Here is a 17,970-nt window from a genome sequence, read left to right on the forward strand (position 1 = left end):
ACTACAGGAATTACGAATGTAACCTACGTTTTTAAGTATGCCACCTACATTTTTTTTCTCAGTGTATTTAATTAATTCCAGAAATAAAATATATCGACATTTTAAACTTTTTTTTTTTTTTTAACAGGTTTCGGATTCTAACTGCTTTTTACAGATTGAAAAAGAAAACATCAACAGACTCTATGATATATAATATCTCTAGGAGATGACAAAACGTAACAGTTAAAAATATTGATATTCTTAATAAATATAGACACGAAAAAATAAGGAACACATTAAATTATGTTCAAGCCTAATCAAACACTTTCGACCCAGTTAAGAAACAGATTCACTTTCCGAGACGAGTCGCCATTTTCATAACACTCTTTCAAGAAGAGAGCCTCAAATCTATTAATAGTATTACAGATGTAAATGTCTGTAAAGGATATTAGAAATAATTAACGATGAAGGCAGGAGGAAAGTCGCAAAGAAAAACAATCGCCTAGTGGGACTGAGGGAAATTGGAAAAAACTTCACACATGGACCTAATTCATCGGCCATGGGATTCGAACACGGTACTTTCCAATTGCTAAACGAGAGCGCTAACCATTTACCTACGTTTAAACACGTTTTTAGATTCGAGTAATGATAACGGCATTCTAAATGCCTCTAAGATTGCTTATTTTCCCTTGTTTTAAAAATAATAGAATGTTATAAATGTTTGGCATGTAATTTTCATCATTAGTTTGAGTTGAATAAATCTATTCTTCTATAAACAGGTATTAATGTATGATTTGGCTTCTACTGTCTACTTCATAAAAAATGTTAAAGTAGTTCACCTTGTCGACATACGATGATTAATGCGAATGAACACTAATTTTTGCTCTCTTGTCAAAATCAAACTTTCCTGTACAATTTCTTAAATTCATATCAGGGGTAAAAGTGCGGGGGAACGCCGTCCCCCACCCCCCAAAATATGACGATGTCCCCCAGTTCCTAAGAAATTACAACGGGCAAAGATAGGCAGGGAGACGGCGTGACGTCATGCCGCTACTTAACCGTCCCCCCACCTTTTCATATCCACTTTTACCCCTGATTCACACCAAAATACAACTACATTACTACAAGTTTAACACTAAGTAAGATGGACACTTACACACATACACAGACACACACAAGAAGCGAGAGGAAAAAAGAAAGAAAGAAGAAAAAACTAGTTTTCTGAAATTAATAATTTCTACAAATGAAGCTGGATTACCACTGCGTCACTGTTCGGAATATGTGTGTCACTGTTAGGAATATATCTGTCATCGTTGGAAGACAGAGTAGATATAATCCGCTATTGAACACTGTATTTTTCATATAAACAGTACACATACAGGTGGCCCAAAAGTAGGTATATATTTCTGCATTGATCAAGCATAACATTCTAGCTTATGGGTTTATTTGCTTCGGCTGTTCCGGGCTTAAGGTATAAGTAAAGAGGCTTTAAGAATAAATAATAAAGAAACTAAGTCTACCTGATGGATAACAATAAGAATACAGTGAGCTGATCAGTGCGGGACTGTACACCTACTTTTGGGACACCCTATATAAATTAACAGTCTGTTCAAGCTGATTTTCTGATTGATGTATATACTGTATGTATTCTCTTCGATCAACATTACAGTTAAACAGAAAGTTTAAGAGTTAATCAAATTTCTGGACTATTTTCTTATTAACCATCTAGGTACTGTTGTCTTGCTTTTGTACTTCAGGATCAGTTTTATCTTAAGATCGCGGTTATCATACACCATCATTTTGTACGTTTATAAAAAATAAAGAATCATTTTTCTAGATTTTTCCCGAAAACTACGCATGAGAATTTATACTGACACATATCATTTTGTTCAGCTTAATGAAATCTATTGATTAGTCTCGTCTTTCGACAATTATTTTTCGTCAAACACTACTAATATTGTATTACTATCAAGTCTATTATTACTATTATTATTATTTTCATTAATAATATTGTTTTTCCACATTCATATAATTTTTTCATTTGAAAACAGGGGGCCTCAGTGGTAGTGTCCACCTCTGGTGTTTAGGGTCCCTGGTTCGATCCCAGCTCGCGCCGAATCAACTTTGTGGTGGACAAATACCATGTGCGTGACTTTTCTCGGGGTTCTCCCGTTTTCTCACACTTTCTTCATTCCCGCGTTTCCTTCACCTCTCATCATCACCGTCTCCTTTAGCCTAGCCAGCATAACCGTGGGACATAAAACTAAAAGATTTCATTTGAAAATAGCATATTAGCTATTTAGAAATTCCAAAATTATTCACTTAAGCTCCCAATCGAGGAAATGTCCATTGATTGATTGATCTGCATTTATGTCCTGTGTCAGAGCGAGGCCATATAGAACGAGACTTACCCTTTAAACTGGGATCTGAACCACTGTTGGCTTTATCTTCGGCCTTTGTATTATGTGACACAAACAAAAGCTTTTAGCATGCATCGTTTTTTTAAATTCCAAGAACAGCACATCTTCGCGGCAATCTCTTGTTCTCGATTGCAAAATTTTATTTTCACCTCGAAACATATTGTATGATATGTTACTACAAGTAGTAAGTAGGAAGCAAATTTTGTATAGAATGTATGTGTTAAGATAAACTTTACATTCCACTACTCAATGCCAACCTGTCGGTTTTGTTGCATTTCGACTGTAAAAGATAAACGACCTTCACGTAACGTGATTTTTTTCAACCTTTACTAATGTATCACACATATGGTTTCGTTTTCAATGTCGTGTAGACTGGATAATTACGTAAGGTCTCAGCTTGAAGTCCAATAAGCGGGGAAAGGAATGCGGTAATATGGTGTAAATTAGAAACTACGTCTTCGTACTAGTGGACTATATAACATGACCTCAGCTTATGAATTACTAAGTGTTACGAAATCAAAATACTGAAGTTAGCATCATTTTAAAATTAGGATCATGTCAACTTAGAACCAACTATTGCCTCTATCATCTATTTAGGGGGTATTTTTTACTGGTTATTTCCAGTGCACATTCACTTTTATATAGTTACTAGCAGCGTTCACCCCGCTTCGCTGCGGTCACCCCGGAACGCAATAAACGTTGTTACTTAGATAATTTTTACTTTTTCGCTTTCAAGTGATATGATAAAAACCATAGAAGATTGCAGTAAATGTTAACATTATATCGCCTCTCATTTATGTTAACCCGCCCCGCTTTGCTGCGGTCACCCCGGAACGCAATAAACTTTGTTACTTAGATAATTTTTACTTTTTCGCTTTCAAGTGTGCAGTAAATGTTAACATTATAGCGCCTGTCATTTATGTTAACCCGCCGAGTCACACGGTCATGCGGGTTGCATATAAATACGTTTATTTTTACCTATGATGAACTAATAACAAAGGATTTGTACGTATGGACACCTGAATGGTCAATTATCTCAAGACACTGGTAATTGAAAATTAAAGTGATATGATAAAAACCATCTAGGGTCCAAATCCTAACAACCCCCCAAAAATGAAAGAAATTGGTTCAGCCGTATTAGCGTGATGAGCGGACAAAGGATTTTGTACGTTCTCTTTTATATATATAGATTTATTGAAGCTTAATATCCCTTTTTAACACCGAAGTTATATGAGGCTTTATCCGCCTAAAGTTTAAGGTGAAATCCGAACCACCTTAATGTGTTCAGTACTATCCCACTGGGAGTCGCTCCCGGGACCAAAGGTGCGAACGCTACCCAATAGAGAAACAAGACGACCTACCTTTTATATAAAAGCATGTGCTAGTAATACTATTGTATGACCAAATTACTACCGTGATTGCGAAGAAAAAGACAAGAAAAACAATCAAATGTCTTAAAAATGTGATATAGGGAATAATTGAAATGAAATAGGCTGAGGTCTAATGAGAGGAGTATTTGGGGCAAGTAAACGAGAAAAGGGCAAAATTTGAGATACGGAGATACCTATAAAGAACGAACTGGACAACAAACTGGTTAGAATATTGTTGAAACCAAAAATGAAATTAAATGAAGTATTTCAGTTTTACGTCCCACACTAATGCCTATAACCTAAGGAGACAAATAATTAATGAAAGTGAATGACTGTGAAATAATTAGTGGAGTGAGGATGCAGAAGGAAAACAACAACGAGAAAACCCACGAATACGATGCAAGGTTTGATGTGATCTCCCACGAGGTCTAGGGTTCGATTCTCGGAGGGAGATTTTTGTGTATTCTATTTTAAACTTTAGGCTTACAGCTTGTACAGCCTCGGTACTGAAATAGACGCTAAACTTCAACCCATCCAACCAACCTATTTAATATATATTTAAAAAAAAAACATTTAATTTAAACGAATTTCGAACATAACGATGAAAATATCCCCTTTTTAAAACAAATATTTAAGTTTTTTTTTTTCAGAATATAATTGAAATTCACCCTGTTGTATAAATATTTTTGTTATTACATTATTTTTATTATTCAGATAATAATTTTAACTTTATATCATATTATCCATAGTATCAGTGGAGCAGGATAGCGACTTCAAAATAATAAAATTATTTTAGCGTTATTTCATTAAACAAGCTTTGCGAATCTTCCAATATAAGAAATAAGCAACGAAGTCGGAGTCAATATAGATTTTTTTTCTGTAAAGTATTAAAAGTTAGCTGCAATTATTACGCATTTGTTTGAATTATGTATACGCTCATTTTAACATGGCATTCCACCTTAAGAATTGTTTAACACGTACCTTTATTTAAAACAAACAGATGCACAAGGAATGAATGAACACGAGCTCGTACATGCTAATCGATTACACTTTATTTTGTTACACTTATATGCTTTCATTGTTTGTAATTATACATTTTATATTTTTGTCTGTAAATTCATGTTGAAGTCGTGTAGATTTTGAATTAGATATAACAACAGGTACTTGATAATTGACTTCCTTCAGTATAACACTTCACTACAACAAATTAATTTCAGAGGGGACCCAAAATTTCGTAATACTCTTATTTTACTATATACTACATAACAAACCAGACTAAAGGAAACCGGAATATAGATAATAGCAGGTAACCTTCAAACATCCCATAGTCAGGCATTGCACGCAGGAACTTTGCATTTTTTTAACGCAACAACAACAATACCAAGTTTGAAACTGTGATCTACAATACCAATTAAAATCGATTTCTTCATCTTTCGACCGGTTTGACCGGAAGTGACCCAAATTCACTTATTAGTAGACCTATAAATTGCAGAATCTGTCTTCAAATTTAGAGACATTTCGTTAGGAGTTAGAAGAATATTGATACGAGATTGTTGTCTTCTGATAGCGCTAGTAATATTTCATCAATGTTCAAATTTATAAGGAAAAAAGACACTAATTAGAAATAAGAAGACAAAAAATAAAGGATCAGAAAATTCATTGACTTTTTTGGTTGCATGCACACATCATGACAGAGACAGCTGGTTTTCCCCTCTTTTTCATTGTTATAAACATTATATTCAAATGTGCACGCAAGTAAACGGAAGATTATTATTATTATTATTATTATTATTATTATTATTATTATTATTATTATTATTATTATACTGTATATTTATTAGCGGTGTTGTGCACAGGAGAAGAGCGAGCGAAGAATGTTTATTAAGCGGGAAGATAGATGGTTTCGATACAGTCATAACATAAATCTAATTGTCACTGCTGCAGAATTAAATAAAATATGTAATTTTAATATTTCCCGAAAAATAATACAATAAATACTAAAGAATAAGAAATAAAGACAGACATAAAATAATAACAAAAAGAGAGAAATAGTGAGATAATGGAACTATGAAAACAGAAATTCCACAACAACAGTGTTTGTCCATTACAACTCCAAATTATGTTGCCACAATTTGAACACGGAGACATATTTTCGAAGTAAACGTTTTACCACTGAACTACTGTCATACCTTGGACGACGAAATACACCAGAAACTTTTTTAAAAACTTCTCTTTGCTCAAGCCTTTATTGTACTCAACAAAAAGCGGGGTTTCTGCATCGGTAAAGAAACACCACAATGATATATTTGTTAATCTATTTTTATTAAAGGAGTATTACAATAGTAACTCACCATCTACCAGCATCTGTTTGACGAAGAGTCCTCCTTTGGAATGTGCCACCCACACAATGGGTTTTGATCCCACACCTAATTCTAATAACGAGTCCATCATTTCTTTACTTCTTTGGGTCATCGACGATCTGCAAATGAAAATAATCAACCAAATTAGTTTTTTTTTCCTTCAGGGTCATACGAGTCTAACAATATTAAAGAGCCAGAAACACCTTATTGCAGTAGTGTACAGAACAGGGGGGCTTCGGAGTTTTAAGCCCCTTCCTTGAGCAAGATATTATGCAAACCTTAAACATTTACCATAATAGGATTTGTATACAAACACCTGAAATTATATTAACTTTGAAGCTGAACCTCTCCTTGACGAACTTCTTAGTACGCCACTGTTATGATGCGAATTGTAACAGAAATAGGCTATGTGTGTTTGTAACGCAGGGTTCAATAATTTTTTCTAATCGATGATAGCAAACCAAAGAGCATTTTCAACAAAATACTGAATGAAGAAGTTACATAATCAATTTCCAAGATCGTAACATTGTAAAGTCAATATTTAAATACTTTTATTCAAGTTTTGTGAAAGATTTTTGTTAAAATCCGATAAGAATTTACTCAAAAAATATGCAAAATTTGCAGTAAACAATATACGAGATAGACTGATTATGCTACTATTTGATACATAATATAAAGAATATAATGTCTCTATTATAAGAGTTTGAAGGCCATATTCTTTGTTACCAATATAATAATAATAATAATAATAATAATAATAATAATAATAATAATAATAATAATAATAATAATAATAATAATAATAATAATAATAATAATAAACTTCCGTATTTAAAAAAATACGTTTTCTGATTCATCTCTTCAAAATATTTTGGGGTTTTACTAACTTATGCATATTGTTATTTAGTATGTATTTTTCTAAATACAAAAGTTAGAGTAAAGCTGCGATTTCCTCATATTGGCCGTCACGGTGGACGACCCTCAGAACATCGCTGTCTTCAGCGGTCACCACTACACAGGGAAAGAGTCGTCAGGGGACGAGACGAGATGAGGCACGGTTTTCTCGTGCGTCTTGTAAACTTTTAGAGATCTAGTTTCGTATCAATTCTAAAAAAAAAAAAAAAAAAAAAAAAAAGCCTTTCCCGTCTCGTTTTGTAAATTTATATACAAAATTTCACCCTGACCTTTTTTTTTTTTTATCAATTTCTTCTTGAAGTCATAAGAATACACTTGCGTTACGAAAAGTCTACGAAGGGTGTGATATAACAACATTAAACCATATTAATTACACGACTATTTTGTGTATACTCATGATCTGTATGTCTATAAATGTTGATAAATGCTCTTCATTATGCTCGTACAATCACCTTATGGACTTACAGTTTTTTAACTATGAATCATCTAATAATAAAACAGTGTTTGAGATCCAAGACTTGTGAACTTGGGTGAACTTGTGTTTCCCACGTGTCTCGTCGTTTTTTTTTTTCGTATCTCGATTCTCGTCTCGAAACCGAGACGAGAATTGTTTTGTCTATCACGTTGTCTCGAATATCAAAAGCACGTCTTGTCTCATGGGAAACATTGTCCCTGCCACTTAACCGCCGATTAGAATAAGCATAGTTATTAAATAAGAGTACAAAATTCGAAGTAGAATATTACGTGTATACATTTCTGAAAACTTTGAGACACAGCACCATAGTTCACGAACTTTGTTGAAGTTAAAAGTCGCATTTATTGGTCGATTTATTAAATATACAGAAATCTAACGTTCTTTTTCAGCTTAAAGCGTGAATTTAACGAGGGGTCCAGCCCTCAATTACTCCCAGTGGGAATCGAACCCACGAACTACGAAATATTACTGTTACTCACTGTCATTTTAGATTGCGGAGATTTCTATTTAAGATACGTTCGAACATGACACGTGTAAAAGTTTGACCTCAAGAAAAGCATAAATACTGTATAATCAAATGGAAAGCATACTTTATGATTGATTGGTTTATTTCCTCAAATTATTTATCATTATTATTATTATTATTATTATTATTATTATTATTATTATTATTATTATTATTATTATTATTATTATTATTATTATTATTATTATTATTATTTCTGTTTTGAATGACTTGGTGCGCAGCATCATTTTATTATTTGTACAGAAATATGTAAAGTCACATTTCTACTTTGTTTACTATTAATTAGAATTGTTTCAACGCGTTACATTTCTCTACATTTAATATTCGAAGGTCACTTTCCTTTTAGTTATGTAATCAGCGTAATTATTATTTCTTTTTGGATTTACAATTACGAATATAAAGAATAATGTTATTGAGAATATTGAGGGCATTCACACATATAGAAATATAATTATGACCGTATCCTTTATCTTACACACCAACCTGACGTCAAGAAACGACAGGCGGACTCGTATTGGTCATCAAGATTCGTCTAATAACATCTGGCAATTGAATTTACAGATGAAAGATCAAGAGAAAATGTAGACGAATCTTGAATTTACAGAAATAAAATTGATTCGCCTAACGCGAAATGTTTGTAGACTTACAAGAAATAACAGAAAAATTAAGTTTATTAAAGTAAGAATACTGTGCACATTAAAACAATGTAACCATAATTATATGATTAGACACGCCTAACACCGAGCTGTAATTAAGTTACCACAAAAAGGTTACAGAAATCATAGAATAAAGTGACATAACTTCTAAAATTCTAAAATATTAGTGGCGTTTAACGAAAGGCGTTGCTCAAAAATGAGATACACGTTAGTCGATCTTTTTATGCTCTGATGAAAATGATATCGGTGAATGTAAAATCTCATACGTACTTTTTGCCCATATGGAGAAAGGAATATCTTTAAACATAAAAGTTGATATTGTACAGAAACTCATAGCACTTGTGAGTAAGATAAAATATACTCGCATTAAGCTTTTCACTGTGACATCAGCAAAACGACGATGTCTATCATGATTAATAAGATACAGTATAGCCTAAAATTGTCATTTGTTCCTACATTTTAATTTTTATTTAACTAATGTATTGTTCAAAGTTAAGACATTATATCAGTCAATAGATCACTTTCAGCTGAACAAAATAACATGCTTATTTGGTAAATTCTCATGTGTAGTTTTCGAGAAAATTAAAAAATTAATTTCGTGGCGCTAAAAAGTATGACGGTAAATGCCAATAATAAGTTACAGTTTTATTTTGTTGAAAAAATATGTATGTACCATGTACAAAAATACACTGTTACCTAGCAGATTGCATCTATTGTTGTTAGTCATTTCCTAACAGTGGCACAAATATTCTTTTACGTAATACATTTGTAAAGTTGATACAGGCCATAAAATAAAGTTACACAAATCACCAAAAATCACTAATCATATCTAATGAAATACAATGGAACATTGCATTAACGTACTGTATTATGCTAATATCTTTCGAGTTTAGTGTTCTGACGAATTTCAAAATATGTTGATTAAAGTAAAACCACTTTGCTTTCTTTGCATTAGCAATGTGCACATTTGGGAGTCATTACGTTGTCATTTCATTCTCTACTTTAAAACAATCTATACGTCTGTATATGAGCAGATGTGTTTCCCTGCTTTCTTGTTAATTTTGGTATTTCCCTGCTTCAGCATGATTTTTTGACGTGTCTTCATTGTTGTTCTGAACATTTGTTCATCCTTAGTGTCTATGTGGCATTTTTTCGCTCCATTTCCCCTATCTCCCTATAAAATATTAAAATTCCTACATCTTTTCTAATTCTTCTTCTTCTTTGTAAATTATCTTTATAAGTATTGTATGGTTCACATGCTTACTCGCTTTTTTTAAAATCTTAGTTTGCTGTACAAATTCGTATACTTATTTGGTTTAATTTTATTGTTTTCATGTTTTTATTTCATTTTTACTTTTTAACATTCCCTCTATAGCCGAGACTTTTAGCTCTGTTCCTTTCATGACATCGTGTCGTTACCTGATACTCATAATGTTCGAAATTCAGCTACTGCTATTTACTTTATGTCTACTTTAATCTATGTAGAATCTCCATCATTAAATGAAGGCTTCCAGGTTACTGTCCTTATCTTTTTTGCTGATTCAACCATAGTATATGTTAGTAATGTTTCCCATCATTAGCAAATTCTGTCGACGGAAGTTCACACACTTATCTCATTTCATTTATGCTATCATACATTCCTGTTCTTTACTCACAAAAGCATTCGTATCACTCATAAAATTACGCTTTCTATCTACAATTTCTTCAATTTTTCAGTATTTTCTTCCAATATAATTAAACAAATTGTTAGTTTCAAACTATAAGATGAAACAGTGGAAACTGAAAGTGCATATACGAGATGCAACAAGTAAATAGACACAGGAAAGAAAAAGCGAAGTAAATGTGCATTCCCTGCTTTGCTAGTACATGTTGCATTATTAGTACTCGTACATGCCATGATATGTTCCATATATTATAATATCATCTCCCTAAAGAAGAAGGACAGTGAAGTTGTGAGACTAGGAAGATGAGCATTTTTTTTAAAATCCTCAAAACGTATCCATCTTGATCTAAATCACCTAGGTATATAATGCAACATATGGGTCATTCAGAGGAGAAGGGGTTCAAATCCAATTAACCAAAACTATGAGAAAAAGGACTTTAAGTTTGTATGATCCGTTTAAATACATGGAAAAGTGAATACCATTTTTCACATTATAAGAATTATTTATAATATCTGGACATGAATCTTTTAAGCGCTGAAAGGAGATTCAGGTACAGATCTTAAATGCAAAATGTGTCCAAAATGACATAAAGTGGACTTGAATCCTTTGTGCACCGAGCGTCTCATATATTACTTTACAAGATACATAATATTAATTTGTTCTTCATATGTATCGTATTTCTATAATAGTATTTTTCTCTTCTCTGAAAACATTTTTCTTTTTTAAAAAAGAGAGAGAAACGAAAGAAAAAAGAAAAGTGCATAATATACGCCTGTTCAAAGATTTGGCTACTTCAATTCCCACAGATTTTCTGGATTCTAAGCTGAGTGTAATTCGAGACTCGGATTCTGTAAACATAACATGCATGAACCCTCCTCTCAGAAAGTTAAGTCTCTGAAGCAAATATATATGTTTTCGGTGTTCTATGAAAATACTTTTGGTTTGCGTTCCAAAGCTCAAGAATTTTATACAAATGTACTCTCAAATAATTATGATGTTATTATAATCACTGAAAGTTTCTTAACCGAAAATCATTTCGATACAGAGTTCTTTGACAATAGATACAAAGTCTTCCGCCAGGATAGAAATCTCGAACTGTTTAATCAATGTAAGGGAGGGGGTGTAATAATAGCAACACACTATAATCATAATATATATCTTGTTAATTCGTATGACTTGTATTTTGAATGTGTTCTTGTCAAACTTGTAATTCACGGTTTTAAATTATTCATATGTGCAGTATACATTCCTCCTGAATCAAGTTTAGTAATATATGAACAATTCTATCAATTTATTGAGACTAATTGCCCAATAGGTAGCAACATTCTCTGCATAGGGGATTTCAATATTCCTGAAATAACAGGTTGTGCTTTTGATTTCTTATCATCAACAACAAATTGTAAAAAATTATATAACTTTATGTCCTTATATGATTTAGCGTCATTTAATAATATTCGTAACAGTAATGGCCGAACTTTAGATTTGGTATTATCAAATATTGATAAGGTTCTCGTTGAAAGAGACTGTCCTCTTGTTGCTAAGGAAGACAGACACCATCCCGCAATAAGTGTCTCTATCCCATTAAACGTTACAAAGAAAGAAAACAGAGAAACTAAAGCATCTGGTTTCAACTTTAAGAAGGCTGATTTTAAAAAATTATACGTGGAACTGCACAAAATAAACTGGGGCTGTCTTTTGCAAATGAATGATATCAATAATGTGCTATACAACTTTTACAACATGATCAATAATGTATTTAGTATGTGTATTCCCCGTAAGAAACATGTTAATGGAAATTATCCGAGCTGGTTCACTTATAGTATAATTAGAAAAATAAAATCCAAATCATATCATCATAAAAAATGGAAAAGTGGAATAACTGAAAGCCTATATCATCGTGAAAAATTTCATGAGTTACGTAAACAGATAAAGACCGACATATCAATTGCGTATAAAACATTCATTCTAGAATCTGAACTTTCTATTCATAATGATCCGGGCCAACTTTGGAGTTTTGTCAAAAGCAAAACCAAGCATATGTCATCAGCCTCCTTTACTTACAATGGGAAAGAACTAAATAAGGACAGTGAGATTGCTCAGGCCTTCGCGCATTACTTTCAATCTGTTTATAACAATGTCTCAGCAAAATATGACGTAGACAGTTTTATATCTAACAAGACGGAATGCATTAGCCTGTTGGACAACTTTCAACTTGGTGAAATTCAACTGCGAGAAATTGAAGTGGCTATAAAGGCACTCAAACCAAAAGCGTCATGTGGACCGGATGGTATTCCTCCGTATGTTGTCAAAGGCTGTATTGATATATTCAAGCATCCGCTCCATACTATATTCAATATGTCCATAAGAACAGGCACTTTTCCAGACTTATGGAAAGAAAGTTTAGTGTGTCCAGTGCCAAAGTCTGGAAATAAAAGCGAAATACAAAACTTCAGACCTATAGCTATATTATCTCCTTTTGCCAAAATTCTTGAGAGTATTTTATATACACGAATTCTGAATCACGTTAAGCCAATTATATCTATACATCAACATGGTTTCTTACACAATAGGTCTACTGCATCAAACCTAGCAGTTGTAACAAATTTTATAGCAACGGAGTTAGACAAAGGCGGCCAGGTAGACGTTATTTATACCGATTTCAGTAAGGCATTCGATGTCGTGGATCATGATGTTCTAATGGCGAAATTAACAAGCCTAAACTTTTCAAAGTCGGCAATAGAATATCTTGTATCGTATTTATGTAACCGGAAACAATCTATTCTATACAAGGGGCATGTCACCGAAAAGTTTGTTACTCTGTCTGGGGTTCCTCAAGGATCTCATCTGGGTCCTCTGCTATTTCTTCTACTTATTAATGAAATTCCACTTTTTATTGAAAACTCTGAGATTCTCCTATTCGCTGATGATCTCAAATTATATTCTAGAATTAATTCAACTGAAGACTGCATACAACTACAACAAGACCTACAGCGAGTCCAAACATGGTGCGATGACAACAAATTAGTAATAAATGTATCCAAGTGTAAATCTCTGTCTTTTACGAGAAAAAGAAATCCTATCACTTTTGACTATACACTGAAAAAAACTAAATTGTCTAAACCAAGTACTGTCAAAGATTTAGGCGTTATTTTTGATCCTGAACTAAATTTCAATCAACACATAGATATGATAACAAACAGCGCATATAGAAACTTAGGTTTAATTTACAGAATAGGGCAAGATTTCTCCAGTGAGACAACGTTTACAACACTTTATTTTACATATGTTAGATCAAAATTAGAATATTGTTCTACAATATGGACCCCCAATAATAAAAAATACTCTCAAGAAATAGAAAACATCCAAACAAAATTCTTGAAAATGCTTACATATAAAAAAACTAATTATTATCCCAAATATTTTTCCTACAATGATCTAGTAAACAACTTTAATTTTGAAACTCTAGAAAAAAGAAGATGGATGTTGGACTTGTTATTCTTATACAAGTTATTAAACAATAAGATTGACTGTATGGAGTTGGTCTCGAAAATATCATTACGGATTCCCACTTGCAAAACCAGAGTAGAAAATACAGGGACATTTTATTGTGCAAAGGCCAGGAGCAATATTTTATATAAATCCCCTATGTGGAGGCTGTGTAAATTATACAATGACATTGTAAATAAGCTTGATAAAGTGGATGTATTTAATCTCTCAGAAAACAGGTTCAGATCATGTGTGAAACAAGAAATTTTCTGTAGTAATAGTTAAGAAATTTATATATGTAACGTTTGCTGTATGTACACAACACTGTAATTGGGTATTAAGCCTGTTGTGTTGTATATATTAAATAAATAAATAAATAAATAAAATAAATAAATAAATAAATTTTATATTTTTGTTGCTTTCTGGTAGTTTGTAACATTATTTCATTACAGTTTAGTAACTCACTAAATTTGAACATTGGTTTATTGCTGAAAATATCACTTTATATTTTCAAATATTGAACTATGCACTAGAAACACTTTTTCTGCAATAATAATAATAATAATAATAATAATAATAATAATAATAATAATAATAATAATAATAATAATAATAATAATAATAATAATAAACAGGAAATGGAACATGTTTTATACGACTGTCAATATGCTATTTACTTCTTATTTGGAAGTATATTCAGCACTGACATAGGCCATCTTCTACACAAGCTATTTGCATCGAACTTGTTCCCCGCCAAAGACCTCCACTTGCAGGAATACCAACAACAAGAGACCATAAACCAGATTTTTTTTAAAAAAAATAACTGTCGCCTAATAAGGATAGTAACTGTGTTACAATTTTGATTGTTTTCATAACTAGAATATATTAGGCGAAACTCGAAGCCCCGCAACAATAATCTAGAATATTTTTATGTAAGTTTATTATCAATACGGCAGAAAAAAAGAAGTTACATCGCACTATTATGGATGTTTAAAAATTATCTGGACTTCATGATTGGGAACAGCATAGGTATGACCAGCAAATAACCAATAGGCATAAGCAAAAATTTGGCACTAGAATGAAGTACAGTACACTGTGTCACTATACAGTAATGTCACTAAAAGCTATATCTCATATTTAAGGATCAAAATAATAATAATTTGGATTTAACTTCCTCAAAGCCCTTTTCTTTAAGATATGAACTTGTATACTGTTTAAACATTATTTATTTTCTACCACAACAACGCACAAACTGGCAAGGCACTGCAACGGGAACTTCAAGCGAAAACAGAGCTTGCCCCATTAATCTGGTATATATATATATATATATATATATATATATATATATATATATATATATATATATATATATATATATATATATACAGGGTGGTAGGTAACTCCACTGACAAACTTTGGGAGGTGATTCCTTATATGAAATGAAAGAAAAAAGTTCTGACAAACATAGGTCGAAAAACGTCTCCTTTCAGAGTTATGAACCACCGAAAATTCGAAAAATCATGTTTCGAAACGCCCCACAGTGTCTCGACCAATGGACAAAAATGAGAAAATAAACAATTTTCTTCGGACTTGCAAATTGCACGGTATGAAGCACAAATGATTCAAAAGACAGAAATCCCTAGCCACAAACTGATGACAACCCGTCAGTCTATAGAGGGCGCGCGCAAAGTTACCACATTAGACCGACCCGAGTCGAGATGACACTCTTACAGATAACAATTCGCATGCACAACTACTATATTAAACCGACCTGAGTCATTATCTCCACAGCGATCGCACTGGTGTTTCAGACCAAAGCGAAAGGTGAGACTTTTTGTCACTAGTAAGCAGTTATAGCACAGGTACGTTCTTTCCTTTACGACGAACGATTGGTAATCATTTTTTACTGGTATATTTGGAATATCTTAAAAAAGCCTAAACATGTCTTGAGATCTCTGCAGGAATATCTTCCTTTAATGATTTCCTTTGGATTCAGCAATAGTACGTGTGCAAGTGTCCGCAATATTGACTGTAATTAGTGAAATTGCGCAAGAAGACGCCATGAAAAACAAGGACATTTTTGAAAGATGAATAACAACCACCAGTGCTAGTCGGAAGAAAGTGGAAACCATGCAGGCTATTTGTAGTCGTTATAAACTTGAAGACCCCTCGGAAGATGTGGACAACAGTTTAGAGAAATTTAATAAGTTATTAATATGACCTTGAGCAAAAAAATGGAGGATGTCGCACAGAGTTTGGTCGGTTTTCCTAGCTAAAAATAAAGAGTGGTTTGATCGTGCATGTACACTTCCGGACTCTGTCTCAACAGTGATAACTGCTCGGTATCACAGCAACGTGAAGACCGATGTAGCTTGCTCTACTCGCGGTAGAACCAGTAAACAGTTTGCAGAGTGTTCAGTAAAAACAAAGAAAAGGCGCTTAGATCCTCTTGTAGCGACTAAATAGGCAGAGGAGCTTGCCTTTGCTGCCAAAGAAGCAGCAGCGAAATTAAATATACCAAGAAGTGACGAATAGTCCAAAGGATTGTCGGTTATGTGGAAGAAGCTTTAGAAGCCCTCCACAAAGTCTTCCGTCACACTAGGCTATATCTTATACGGAAAACTTCTCTCTGCAATACTTATTTAGACCTGATGGAGCATATGCTTATTCTATCTGACCCTATTGTCTCCTTCAAGATACAGATTCACGCAAAGAAAAGGAGGACAGATACGGATCTGGAAAGTTATTTCAAAACTGATGCTGCTGATGCTGTCCAGCTTCATAATTCTGTCGCTATGGAATTTGACAACTTAAGACAGTGATGGTACTGACTGATCTAAAGAAAAAAAAACTCTAGAACTGTTTCAGTCATTTCATGCACTGCTTTTCATTATATTTTAGTGTTATGTAGTTTTAAGTCGTATGGGTTCGTGTTTACGAGTGCCGTAAACAGTAAGGGCCATATGCAGAGTCGTTTTGACATATGTTTAGCGTCATACCAAAGGCCTGACTACTGCAGGAAACATATGTTAGTCGAACTCTTTAGTGTGACACTAATCACGCGTCAGAACTACTCTGCATAAGGCCTTAAATATCTAACATTTTTTTTACGTCCCTGAACGGGATATTATTTTCTATATAAGTACAGTTCTCAAGTTCGATAACTTCAAGAACAACTTTGCTTCAGTCTAAGTGAGCAAAGAACGCCTTGCGACACAATAAACATGTGATAAAAGCTTCAGTATGATTTGTTTTACTTTTGTCCTTTATTCCCATATGCTCGACGCACTGTGCGCCCTGCCTTAGAAACTATAGGACCTATCCCAAGCGGTTTAAGGCATTACACAAGAACTAGTATGCGATCTATCTAAGCATCCATGTTTTAACATCCTCCGTTATCGGCGAAACGAACGCGCCATTAGTACTTAAAGGAGTATCCTTATACCTCAACTACCTTTTTACAGTTCGTTTCGCCGATAACGGACCACGGTAGAACATGGATATTTAGATAGAGCGCATACTAGTTCCTTTGTAATTCCTTAAACCGCTTGGGATCGGTCCTGTAGTTTCTAAGGCAGAGCGTTTCGAAACGTGAATTTTCGAATTTTCGGCGGCTCATAACTCTGAAAGGAGACGTTTTTCGTTCCATGTTTATTAAAACTTTTTTCTTTCACATTTCATATAAGGAATCACCTCCCAACGTTTGTCGGTGGAGTTACCTACCACCCTGTATATATCGTGATAATATTGATCTTATTATTATCCGAAGGTAAGTTGCGAGCGATTCTAAATTATAAGTAAAACCACGATTTTCTAAATAATCTAGGGATGCAAATAAGCAACAAAATTTTACTAGCCCACATTCCACAATAGAAATCATTTACTTACCTTCGGTATGATATTAAATACTCGCCTCCATCGATGAACCACTCGCCCAGGGCAAGTGGGCGAGTGCTTATTTGCAACCCTGAAATAATCTAATCTTTCAATGAATGCAAAGGTACGAATAACTGAGAAGCAATAATATTTCATTTATAGTAAACTGGCGATTATTCGCGGAGTTGGGTGATGCGATAACCGCGAATAAACCCCAAAATGACAGAATGAAAGACACAAATA

The 17,970-nt window shown here is 33.3% G+C and overlaps 1 protein-coding gene across 2 annotated transcripts in view; it reads right to left on the bottom strand.

Moving 5' to 3' along the window:
• The window catches only part of LOC145690684 (protein SERAC1), a 192,344-nt gene that overhangs the window by 54,968 nt on the left and 119,406 nt on the right, over positions 1-17,970 (bottom strand). For both annotated transcript variants that reach the window (XM_081765825.1, XM_081765835.1), the window contains exon 4: positions 6,121-6,248. In XM_081765825.1, coding sequence (XP_081621951.1) covers positions 6,121-6,248 — 128 coding nt within the window. The remainder of the gene's footprint in view (positions 1-6,120; positions 6,249-17,970) is intronic.

This window comes from Thermobia domestica, chromosome 1 (genome assembly GCF_964235325.1).
Source record: "Thermobia domestica chromosome 1, izTheDome1.hap1.1, whole genome shotgun sequence".
In the NCBI taxonomy this organism is placed as follows: domain Eukaryota; kingdom Metazoa; phylum Arthropoda; class Insecta; order Zygentoma; family Lepismatidae; genus Thermobia; species Thermobia domestica.